This window comes from Bufo gargarizans, chromosome 10 (genome assembly GCF_014858855.1).
Source record: "Bufo gargarizans isolate SCDJY-AF-19 chromosome 10, ASM1485885v1, whole genome shotgun sequence".
In the NCBI taxonomy this organism is placed as follows: Eukaryota; Metazoa; Chordata; class Amphibia; order Anura; family Bufonidae; genus Bufo; species Bufo gargarizans.
The window spans coordinates 61,817,051-61,830,201 of NC_058089.1; the positions used below are offsets into that span (position 1 = coordinate 61,817,051).

Below are 13,151 nucleotides of genomic sequence, written 5' to 3' on the forward strand. Positions count from 1 at the left end.
ACCCTTTCTGCTGTTTTTTATTATTAAAATTTACAAACCCTTCCACAAACCGTCCCACCCACCCCTCGCCCCAGCGAAGAAACAGGCTCAGCATCACCAGCAGAGATATAAAATATTAGAAATCTTCCAGGTAAACTCCTGAAACATATCCATCCACTCCAAGACAGTGTTGCTTCAGCACCTCCTCGCCAAGTCTTCCAGCTTATTTTCCCATCCTAGTCTGAGATTTGCATAAGTATGTTCTACATCCATTCATATCTCTACGACCCTTCCTCCCAAAATAGGCCATGCTATATTACAGTATTCCTGTATTCTACCTATAATTAAATAACACTAGTGACTACGTGACATCTAACAAGACATTTGTCCATCCAGTTCGGCCTGTCATCCTGCAAGCTGATCCAGAGGAAGGCAAAAAAAAAAAAACTGTGAGGTAGAAACCAATTTTCTTCACTTTAGGGGAATTAAAAATTCCTTCCCGACTCCAATCAGGCAATCAGAATAACTCCCTGGATCAACTATATCTCTCTAGTAGCTATAGCCTGTAATATTATTACACTCCAGAAATACATCCAGGCCCCTCTTGAATTCCTTTATTGTACTCACCATCACCGCCTCCTCAGGCAAAGAGTTCCATAGTCTCACTGCTCTTACCACAAGGAATCCTCTTTTGTGTACAAACTTTTTTCCTCCAGACGCAGAGGATGTCCCCTCGTCACAGTTACAGTCCTGGGGATAAATAGATGATGGGATAGATCTCTGTAATGACCCCTGATATATCTATACATAGTAATTAGATCTCCCCTCAGTCGTCTCTTTTCTAAAGTGAGGGAAGTTGCCCCATTTCAGTTATTACTTTAGTTGCCCTCCTCTGGACCCTCTTCAGCTCTGCTATGTCTGCCTTGTTCACAGGAGCCCAGAACTGTACACAGTACTCCATGTGTGGTCTGACTAATGATTTGTAAAGTGGTAGGACTATGTTCTCATCACGGGCATCTATGCCCCTTTTGATGCAACCCATTATCTTTATTGGCCTTGGCAGCAGCTGCCTGACACTGTTTTTTGCAGCTTAGTTTTCTGTTTATTAAAATTCCTAGATCCTTTTCCATGTCAGTGTTACCGAGTCTTTTACCCTTTAGTATGTACGGGTGACTTGCATTATTCCTTCCCATGTGCATAACTTTACATTTGTCAGTGTTAAACCTCATCTGCCACTTATCTGCCCAAGCCTCAAACCTATCCAGATCCCTCTGTAGTAGTATACTGTCCTCTTCAGTGTTAATTACTTTACACAGTTTAGTGTCATCTGCAAAAATTTACACTTTACTATGCAAGCCTTCTACAAGAGCATTAATAAATATATTGAAGAGAATAGGGCCCAATACTGACCCCTGAGGTACTCCACTAGTGACAGTGACCCAATCTGAGTGTGTACCGTTAATAACCACCCTCTGTTTTCTATCATTGAGCCAGTTACTTACCCACTTACAGACGTTTTCTCCCAGTCCGAGCACTCTCATTTTATATACTAACCTTTTATGTGTTACAGTGTCAAATGCTTTGGAGAAGTCCAGATATACGACATCCATTGATTCACCGCTGTCAAGTGTAGAACTTACCTCCTCATAGAAACGGATTAAATTAGTTTGGCATGACCGATCCCTCATGAAGGCATGCTGATATGGCGTTATTTGCTTATTTCCATTGAGATGCTTTAACATAGCATCTCTCCGAAAACCTTCAAACAGTTTACCCACAACAGATGTTAAACTTACTGGCCTATAGTTTCCAGGCTCTGTTTTTGGCCCCTTTTTGAATATTGGCACCACATTTGCTAAGCGCCAATCCTGTGGCACATTCCCTGTCGGTATAGAGTCTGCAAATATCAGAAATAAGGGTCTGGCTATGACATTACTTAATTCCTTTAGGATACGGGGGTGTATGCCATCCGATCCTGGCGATTTGTCTATTTTTATCTTTTTAAGTCGCTTTTGTACTTCTTCCTGGGTCAGACAGGACACTTTTAATGGTGAATTTATTTTTACATTCAGAATTTCATCTGACAGTTTATTTTCCTCAGTGAATCAGGACACTTTTAATGGTGAATTTATTTCAACATTCAGAATTTCATCTGACAGTTTATTTTCCTCAGTGAATACATTGGAGAAAAAAAATATTTAACAGCTTTGCTTTCTCCTCGTCGCTCTCTGCGACTCCCCCCTCATTACTCTTTAAAGGGCCGACACCTTCAGATTTATACTTTTTAACATTTATATAATTGAAGAACATTTTCGGGTTAGTTTTACTCTCATTGGCAATTAATCTCTCGGTCTCTAGTTTCGCCGCTTTTATTTGTTTTTTACATGTTCTATGTTTTTCCTTATAGTTTTTCAGTGCTTTCGTGCTACCCTCCTGTTTTAGTGTTTTATATGCTTTCTTTTTGTCATTTATTGCTTTCTTTACAGTTCTGTTTATCCTCATTGGTTTCTTTTTGTTCCTTAACCTTTTATTCCCATATGGTATGTACCTCTCACAATGAGATTTTAGGATGCTTTTAAAGATATCCCATTTTGTGGCTGTATTTTTATTTTTGTGGACTTTGTCCCAGTTAGGACTATGGCCTCTCTTAGTTGGCTAAATTTAGCTTTTTTTGAAGTTTGGTATTTTTGTTCCTCCCTGTAGAAACGCTCTTTTGAATGATAATTGGAAGCTTATTACTTTATGGTCACTATTTCCCAGGTGTCCCCCAACCTGCACATCTGTTGTTCTGTCAGGCCTATTGGTTAATACTAAGTCCAGTATGGCTGTACATCTGATGTCTATACCTATCAGAACTGTGATAAACAATGATTTTAAAAAGTTTTAAATAACAATAAAGGGTTAAAAAAACAACCCTTTCTGATGTAAGTGTTCCTTTAAATGTATTTTAAAATGTTTTCCTTTTTTTTTTTTCTTTTTCTTGCAGTCCTGGCTGAAACCTGGAGGGAAACTCTTAATCACAGATTACTGTTGCGGTGATCAGCCTTGGTCTCCAATGTTTGAGGACTATGTGAAACAGAGAAGCTATATTCTGTACACACCTGAAGCGTATGGACAGGTAATTCCAGTGCAGTTTCATGGATACACCAGTTACAGAACATAGTAGCTATGACCTTGGTACTTTAAATGAAATTTTCCCATGTGAGAATTTTTTTAATACATCATAAAGCAGGCAACACATGAATACCAATTAGCTTGTGAGCAAGCTGAACTCTTCCCTAGTTTCGGGTGGTGCAGTTGCTGCTATACCATGTAGGCCTCTTTCAGACGGGCGAGATTTCCGCGCGGGTGCAATGCGTGAGGCGAACACATTTTACCTGCCCTGAATCCAGAGCCATTCATTTCTATGCGGTGCGATTTTCACGCACGGTTACCAAGAGACGATTGGGATGGAGACCCGATCATTATTATTTTCCCTTATAACATGGTTATAAGGGAAAATAATAGCATTCTTAATACAGAATGCTTAGTACAATAGGACTGGAGGGGTTAAAAAAAAAAAATTTTTACTTACCTCATCCACTTGTTCACGCAGCCTGGCTTCTCTTCTGTCTTCATCTTTGCTGTGCAGTAGGAAAAGGACCTGTGGTGATGTCACTACGCTCATCACATGGTCCGTCACATGTTTCATCAACATGGTAAAAGGTCACGTGATGAGCGCCGTGACGTCATCAAAGGTCCTATTCCTCAAAGAAGAAAACAGAAGAGAAGCTGGGCTGCGCGAACAAGTGGATTAAGGTGAGTTAAATTTTTGTACATTTTATTTTAACCCCTCCAGCCCTATTTTACTAAGCATTCTGTATTAAAAATGCTATTATTTTCCCTTATAACCATGTTATAAGGGAAAATAATACAATCTACACAACACCTAACATGCCGATTTTTCTCACGCGCATGCAAAACGCACTACAATGTTTTGCACTTGCGCTAAAAAATCACGCATTTTCCCGCGACGCACCCGCATCTTTTCCTGGCCAAAAACATGATGTCCGTATGAAAGAGGCCTTAGGGTACTTTCACACTTGCGTTTTTCTTTTTCGGCATAGGGTTCCGTCCTAGGGGCTCTATACCGGAAAAGAACTGATCAGTTTAATCTCCATGCATTCTGAATGGAGAGCATTCCGTTCAGGATGTCTTCAGTTCAGTCTTTTTGACTGATCAGGCAAAAGATAAAACCGCAGCATGCTAAGGTTTTATCTCCAGGCACAAAAAAAACTGAAGACTTGCCTGAATGCCGGCATTTTTTTTCATAGGAATGTATTAGCGCTACAAATGCGCAGACCGAAAAAAAGGTGAAAAAAATAAATGCCGGATCCGTTTTTTCCGGATGACACCAGAAAGACGGATCCGGCATTTCAATGCATTTTTCTGACTGATCAGGCATTTTTAAGACTGATCAGGATCCTCATCAGTTTTGCAAATGCCATCAGTTGGCATAATTTTTGCCGGATTCGGCAGGTGACGGAACTGCTTGCCGGATCACTGTGCCGCAAGTGTGAAAGTAGCCTTATTTGTGGGAATTGTAGCATGCTTCTGTTCCTTCATCAAAATTTTATTTGTCTGGGATGTATTTTGCCACATGCCATTTGTTGGACTTCTGGCCAGGGGTGCATATTTGCACCTTCACCCAAATTTCAATCTGCTAGGCCATGTTTTCCCACTTGCTATCACTATAACTTTTGGCTAGGCTGGAATGATTAAAAATGGTCTCATTGTTCCAGAAATGTGGCACACTTCCGCACATTCACCAAAATTTTATTTTTCTGGGACCTATTTTGCCACATGTCGTTTGTTGTACTTCTGGCCAGGCAAGCATGAGTAAAAATTGTCTAGTTCCGGAACTGTGGCACATTTCCACGCCTTCAACCAAATTTTAATCTTCTGGGCCGTATTTTCCCACATGCCATCACTTTGACTTTTGACCGGGCAAGCATGAGTAAAAATTATCTTGTTCCGCAAATGCGGCGCACTTCCGCTCCTTCACCCAAATTTTAGGCACCACTTTCCAGCTGTCTCTGCTAAAACAAGCTGCAGAAGCCAGTTTGCTAGTTGTTACACAATGGAACAGTTTTTTCCACTGCCGTGTGTTCTACCAAGACTTGTCAATATGGAAATGTGGCATACTTCCACACCTTGACCAAAATGTAATTCTGCTGCATGGATATTAGTACTTCTGGACAGCTGTCGATATTTATTTATTTTTAATTTAAAAAAAAATGTTTAAGGCCTCATGCACACGACCGTTGTGTGCATCCGTGGCCGTTGTGCCGTTTTCGTTTTTTTTTTTTGCGGACCCATTGACTTTCAATGGGTCCGTGGAAAAATCGGAAAATGCACAGTTTTGCAGCCGAGACCGTGATCCGTGTTTCCTGTCCGTCAAAAAAATATGACCTGTCCTATTTTTTTGACGGACAACGGTTCACGGGCCCATTCAAGTCAATGGGTCCGTGAAAGAACACGGATGCACACAAGATTGGCATCCGTGTCCGTAGGTTACTTTCATACAGACGGATCCGAAGATCCGTCTGCATAAAAGCTTTTTCAGAGGTGAGTTTTCACCTCGTGAAAACTCAGATCCGACAGTATATTCTAACACAGAGGCGTTCCCATGGTGATGGGGACGCTTCAGGTTAGAAATACTGAAAAACTGTGTACATGACTGCCCCCTGCTGCCTGGCAGGTGCTGCCAGGCAGCAGGAGGCAGACCCCCCCCCCCCCGTTTTTAACTCATTGGTGGCCAGTGCGGCCGCCCCCCCCCCCCCTCCCTCCCCTGTAGTTAACTCATTGGTGTCCAGTGGGCCCCCCCTCCCTCCGCTGTAGATAACTCATTGGTGGCCAGTGGGCCCTCTCCCCTCCTAATTAAAATCGCCCCCCCTTTCATTGGTGGCAGTGGAGATTACCGATCGGAGTCCCAGTGGTCCCAGTGTAATCGCTGGGGCTCCGATCGGTAACCATGGCAACCGGGACGCTACTGCAGTCCCGGTTGCCATGGTTACTTAGCAATTTGTAGATGCTTCATACTTACCTGCGAGCAGCGATGTCTGTGACCGGCCGGGAGCTCCTCCTACTGGTAAGTGACAGGTCTGTGCTATAGGCAATGCGCCGCACAGACCTTTCACTTACCAGTAGGAGGAGCTCCCGGCCGGTCAAAGACATCGCAGCTCGCAGGTAAGTATGAAGCTTCTACAAATTGCTAAGCAACCATGGCAACCGGGACTGCAGTAGCGTCCCGGTTGCCATGGTTACCGATCGGAGCCCCAGCGATTACACTGGGACCACTGGGACTCCGATCGGTAATCTCCACTGCCACCAATGAAAGGGGGGGCGATTTTAATTAGGAGGGGGAGGGAGGGGAGAGGGCCCACTGGCCACCAATGAGTTGTCTACAGCGGAGGGAGGGGGGGCCCACTGGACACCAATGAGTTATCTACAGCGGAGGGAGGGGGGCCCACTGGACACCAATGAGTTAACTACAGGGGAGGGAGGGGGGGGGGGGCGGCCGCACTGGCCACCAATGAGTTAAAAACATGGGGGGGGTCTGCCCCCTGCTGCCTGGCAGCACCTGCCAGGCAGCAGGGGGCAGTCATGTACACAGTTTTTCAGTATTTCTAACCTGAAGCGTCCCCAAAGCTTTTTCAGAGGTGAGTTTTCACTTTGTGAAAACTCAGATCCGACAGTATATTCTAACACAGAGGCGTTCCCATGGTGATGGGGACGCTTCAGGTTAGAAATACTGAAAAACTGTGTACATGACTGCCCCCTGCTGCCTGGCAGGTTCTGCCAGGCAGCAGGGGGCAGACCCCCCCCCCCCCCTGTTTTTAACTCATTGGTGGCCAGGGGAGGGAGACTACAGGAGAGGGAGGGGGGCCCACTGGACACCAATGAGTTAACTACAGGGGAGGGAGGGGGGGGCCACTGGTCACCAATGAGTTAACTACAGGGGAGAGAGGGGGGGGGGGGCGGCCGCACTGGCCACCAATGAGTTAAAAACAGGGGGGCAGTCATGTACACAGTTTTTCAGTATATTCTAACCTGAAGCTTCCCCATCACCATGGGAACGCCTCTGTGTTAGAATATACTGTCGGATCTGAGTTTCACGATCTAGCTCATATCCGACAGTATATTCTAACATAGAGGCGTTCCCATGGTGATGGGGACGCTTCAAGTTAAAATGTTCGGGTGTCCACTTGTGAGCTCCGTTTGAAGGGGCTCACAAGCGGACCCGAACGCTTCCGTTCAGCCCTAATGCATTCTGAGTGGACGCGGATCCGCTCAGAATGCATCAGTCTGGCAGCGTTTAGCCTCCGCTCCGCTCAGCAGGCGGACACCTGAACGCTGCTTGAAGCGTTCGGGTGTCCGCCTGGCCGTGCGGAGGCGTGTGGATCCGTCCAGACTTACAATGTAAGTCAATGGGGACGGATCCGTTTGAAGCTGACACACTATGGCTCAATCTTCAAACGGATCCGTCCCCCATTGACTTTGCATTGAAAGTCTGGACGGATCCGTCTGAGGCTATTTTCACACTTAGAAATATATTAACAATATAATGCAGACGGAGCCGTACTGAACGGAGCCACCGTCTGCATTATATGAGCGGATCCGTCTGAGACTCCTGACTTTACATTGAAAGTCAATGGGGACGGATCCATTTGCAATTGCACCATATTGTGTCAATGTCAAACGGATCCGTCCCCATTGACTTGCATTGTAATTCAGGATGGATCCGTTTGGCTCCGCACAGCCAGGCGGACACCAAAACGACCCATGGACGAAAAAACGGTCACGGATCACGGACATACGGACCCCGTTTTTGCGGACCGTGAAAAAATACTGTTGTGTGCATGAGGCCTAACCCATAGGATACCGGAGTTTTTTTTGTTTTTGTGTTTTTCATTTTTCTTCCCTATCTTCCTTGAGCCGTAACTTTTTTATATTTCCGTTCACATAGCTGTATGGGGGCTTTTTTTTGCGCGACAAGTTGTTCTTTCTAATGCCACCATTAATTATGGCATACAATGTAGTGGGAAGCGGTAAAAAAAAATCCAAATGGGCTGAAATTGGAAAAAACGTAATTCCTCTACAGTATTATGTAGGGATCGACCGATCGGCCGATATTGAGGATTTTGAACGCTATCGGTATCGGCATCTATTTTGCCGATATTCCGATAGCATATGGGGAACACAGATCGCGCTGCTGACAGCGCTCTCCGTGTTCCCCTTAGCAGCACAGGGGAGAAGGAAGCAGTGTCTCCCTCCCCCCTGTGCTGCTGCCGCCAATGAAAGGACAGAGGACAAGAGGAGGGGAGGAGCTATGGCCACTGCGCCACCAATGAAGCTTAATCTCTCATTTATTCATATACAAGAGGCGGGAGCTGGCTGCAGAATGACATAGCCGGCTCCCGACCTCTATGAGCTGTAGCTGCGATCTGCGGTAGTTAACCCCTCAGGTGCCACGGATCGCAGCTACCGCTCATAGAGATCGGGAGCCAGCTATGTCATTCTGCAGCCAGCTCCCGCCCCCCCCCCCAGTATTAAGCATTGGTGGCGCAGTGCGCCTCCCCCCCAAGCCCCCCCCAGTATTAAGCATTGGTGGCGCAGTGCGCCCCCCCCCCACAAGATCCCCTGCTCCTCCAATCGGAGCCCCAGCAGTGTAATGCTGGGGCTCCGATCGGTTACAATGGCAGCCAGGACGCTATTAAAGCCCTGGCTGCCATGGTAAGCTCCATGCTGCTGTGTGCACAAAGCACAGAGCAGCAGGGACAGCGTGAGCTCCTATTCACCCTGATGGAGATCTATCAGGGTGAATAGGACAAGGGTTCTAGTCCCTTAGGGGGCTAAAAGTTAGTAAAAAAAAAAGTTACAAAAATAAAACACCAAAATATTAAGTATAAATGAAAAAGAAAGAGATTTACAAAAAAAATACACATTAATTTTCAGCATATTTGGGGGAATTTTTTATTTTTTTTCAAAAATAAAAATTCCCAGAATATCGGTATAAATTATCGGCTATCGGCCTGAAAGTTCGCAAATTATCGGTATCGGCCCTAAAATATCAATATTGGTCGATCCCTAGTATTATGGGTTTTGTTCCCACGGCGTTCCGTTTGCGACAAAACTGACACATGTTCTTAATTCTCTGGGTCACTGTGATTACAACGATACCCCATATGTATAGTTTTTTTTATGTCTAAATAATGTAAAAATAAATTTAACTTTATTGATACTATTTTGGAGTGTGTGACTTTTTGATCGCATTTTATAAAAAAAATTGGGATAAAAGAAGCAATGAAAAAATGGCAATATTTTTTATATTTTAATAGTACTGGCGTTTTCAGTCCCAATGATACCCATGATGTTTATTTATTTATTTTTTTACATATATATATATATATATATATATATATATATATTTTTTTTTTTTTACTTTTTTGTAATGATTTTAAAGCTTGTATTTGAGCATACAAAATCATTTTTTTTAATTTTGAACAAACATGAATTTTTAAAATGAATGAATTTATTGCTGACTGTTGCTCATTTCTTATGTTGGCCTGCCACCTGTTGGCCAAAATAAGAATTGCAGCTTGAATGCCCTGAGCCTCTCCAGCGAGGCTGAGTGCATTTAAATCAATTACCGGCATCTTCATTGGCTCAGAGGATGCCGGAAACAAGCTGGGTTTTGACCCTTTAGATGCTGTTATTTTACTTGATCACGCATTTAAAGACTTTAATTACCGCGATTGGCATTATTGCCGATCGCTGTAATTAGCCACGGGTCTCTGATGGCACGTGCGAGCAAGCGCCATGTTTGCCTATCGCTCCAGCGCAAAGAGTTCCAATTGTCTCGTTCTCTATATGACTTTGGACTTTAACCAGTGCATACTGTGTTCCCTGACCCCATGGCATTCTGGAGAGGCAGACTGCTATAGTGGCCCGAACTGGCCCAGTATGTTCTGTCTGTTTTTCTCTTGCCCAGCCTCCAGTGTAATCTCAGAGAGTGTTTTTAGCACAACAGGGATCGTTGTGACACTCAAACAGACTAATTTGTCATCAGCCAGTGCACAAAACATCACTTTTGTCAAATTAAATTATGCATGTATCCGTGAGGATTTTCACAATCTTCAGGCTGAGGCCCATGAATAGATCTATCCTTGCTGATGGTGCTCCATCATGTGACTGCTGCTGTTTGCCTGCTTACCATCATGTTCTGTACTGTATGGCTTCTGCGGCCATCATGCCGCTGTCGGCCTGCTTACCAACTTGTTCTGTACCATATGGCTACTGCTGCCACCGCAGCTACTATTCCCTGCTGCCACTTTTCCCCTACTGCCACTACCATTACCACTACACAGTTGCTACTACTAGTACTACTATCGTCTTGTCTGTTCCAAGCTGTGCTGCTACTGTTGCTGCTACTATTGCAGCCACATTCCACTATTACCCTTCTCTTTTGACAATCCACAGTGTACTACTGCTGCTGCTTCTAATTTAAAATGTGAATTTTTCCAGGTTTGTTTAGAAGATGCTACTCTTTCTTCTGACACTTAACACTTGTGCGTGTATAAATATGGGCAGGCATCCTTCCCCTGTTAACCCCTTCCCGACATATGACGTAATAGTGACTTGCCATATTTTGACATACTATTACGTCAAGGCTGGGTCTCCTAGGCAACCTGTTAGTGTATTACTCAGTGTAATACACTAACAGGCAATGCATTACAATACCGATGTATTGTAATGCATTGCAAAGGGGATCAGACCCTCAAAAGTTATAGTCCCAGAGTGGGACAGAGATAAAGTTTAAAAAAAGCCAAAAAAAAGTGTTTTTAATAAAAAAAAATATAAAGTTTAAAGTAAAAAAGAAAAAAACGCCCCTTTCCCCTGATTTTATTATGGAAAAAAAAAAGAAAAAACAATAAAACCGTCATTGAAACCCTACATAAAACAATCGGTCAACAAATAAAAAAAAAACTATGACTCTCACACAATGGAGACTCTAAAATGTTATTTTTTTTTTTTGCTTCAAAACTGATGTTATGGTGTTAAAGTGAAATAAATAAAAAAGTTGACATATTATGTATTGCCGCATCCGTAACAACCAGCTCTATAAAATATCACATGATCGAATCCCTGTTTTACAGGTCAACACTGTAAAACAAATGAAATAAAACCAGTGCCAAAAAGCCATTTTTGTCACCTAAAATCACATAAAGTGCAACACCAAGCAATCAAAAAGGCATATGGCCCCCAAAATAGAACCAATCAAACGGTCACCTCATCCCGCAAAAAATTAGATCCTAACTAAGGCAATCTGTCAAAAAAAAGAAAAAAAGCTATGGCTCTCAGACTATGGAGACACTAAAACATATTTTTTGGGGTTTTAAAAATGCTATTATTGTGTAAAACTTAAACAAATAAGAAAAAGTATACATATTAGGTATTGACACTTCCGTAAGGACCTGCTCTATAAATTGTCACATGACCGAACGCTGTAAAAATAAATAAAAACTGTGCCAAAACAACCAATTTTTTGGTTACCTTGCTCCATAAAGTGTAATAATGAATGATCAAAAAAATCATATGTACCCAAAAATGGTACCAATAAAAAAGTCAACTGTTCCTGCAAAAAACAAGCATAAGGCATAAGAATAAGGCATTCAGAAAATGGAGACACAAAAACATATTTTTTTTTCATAAAAGCGTTATAATGTAAAACTGAAACAAACAAAGTAGACATATTTGATGATCTACCCTGTCAAATGAATGTTATAAAAAATAAAAACGGTGCCAAAGCCATTTTTTGGTTACTTTGCCTCACAAAAAACGTAATATAGAGCAATTAAAAATCATATGTACCCGGAAATAGTACCAATAAAACTGGCACCTTATCCCCTAGTTTCCAAAATTAGGTCACTTTTGGGGAGTTTCTGCTGTAAGGGTCCATCAGGGGGGCTTTAAATGGGACATGGCATCTTAAAACCAGTCCAGCACAATCTGCCTTACAAAAAACATATGGCTCTACTTTTCTTCTGCGCCCTGCCATGTGCCCTTACATCAGTTTGCGACCACATGTGGGGTGTTTCTGTAAACCGCAGAATCAAAGTAATAAATATTGAGTTTTGTTTGGCTGTTAACCCTTGATGTGTTAAAGGAAAAAAAATGGATTAAAATGGAAAATCTGCCCAAAAGGTTAAATTTAGAAATTTAATCTCCATTTTCCTTAAATTATTACAAAAGTTAGTAAAATCAGTTTTGACTAATTTGAGGGGTGTAGTTTCTACAATTGGGTAATTTATGGGGGGTTTACACTATGTAAGCCCCACAAAGTGACGTCAGACCTGAACTGGTCCTTAAAAAGTGGGTTTTGGAAATTTTCTTAAAAGTTTTAAGAATTGCTTCTAAAATTCTAAGCCTTCTAACGTCCTAAAAAAATGAAATGACATTTACAAAATGATGCCAACATAAAGTAGACATATGGGGGATGTTAAGTAATAAATATTTTATGAGGTATCACTTTCTATTTTAAAAGCAGAGAAATCAAAAATTTGAAAATTATGATTTTTTTCATTTTTTGGGTAAATTTGGAATTTTGGGATAAATAAAGGTGAAATATATTAACTCACATTTTTGGCGATCATGAAGTACAATGTGTCACGAGAAAACAATCTCAGAATGGCTTGGATAAATAATACTGTTCCAAAATTATTACCACATAAATGTAAAGTGACACGTCAGATTTGCAAGAAATGGCCTGGGCAAGAGGGCGAAAACTCGGTTAGAAGGGGTTAATGCAGAACTTTTGCCCGCTTGTGCAAAACGGGCCACTCTTTCTTCTGACAATTAAAAGGGTTGTGTGCTTTTTTATATTAATGACCTATCCTCAGGATAGGTCCTCAATATCAGATCAACAGGGTCAGACTCCTGGTACCCCCGCTGATCAGCTGTTTGAAGAGAAAGCAGCACTCATACTAGTGCTGCCTTCTCCATTGTTTACCTGCTCGCCACTGCAGCGGTGAGCAGGTGTAATTACAACTCCTGCCGTCCCCATTTATTTGAATAAGATGGAGCCGTCCCATTGAAGTGAATGGGATGGCGTAGCTGTAATAACACCTGCT

The 13,151-nt window shown here is 42.6% G+C and overlaps 1 protein-coding gene across 3 annotated transcripts in view; it reads left to right on the plus strand.

Moving 5' to 3' along the window:
- Nucleotides 1–13,151, plus strand: part of LOC122920736 (phosphomethylethanolamine N-methyltransferase-like) — a 283,047-nt gene that overhangs the window by 266,143 nt on the left and 3,753 nt on the right. For all 3 annotated transcript variants that reach the window (XM_044270449.1, XM_044270450.1, XM_044270448.1), the window contains one exon: nucleotides 2,966–3,097. In XM_044270449.1, the coding sequence (XP_044126384.1) occupies nucleotides 2,966–3,097 (132 nt within the window). The remainder of the gene's footprint in view (nucleotides 1–2,965; nucleotides 3,098–13,151) is intronic.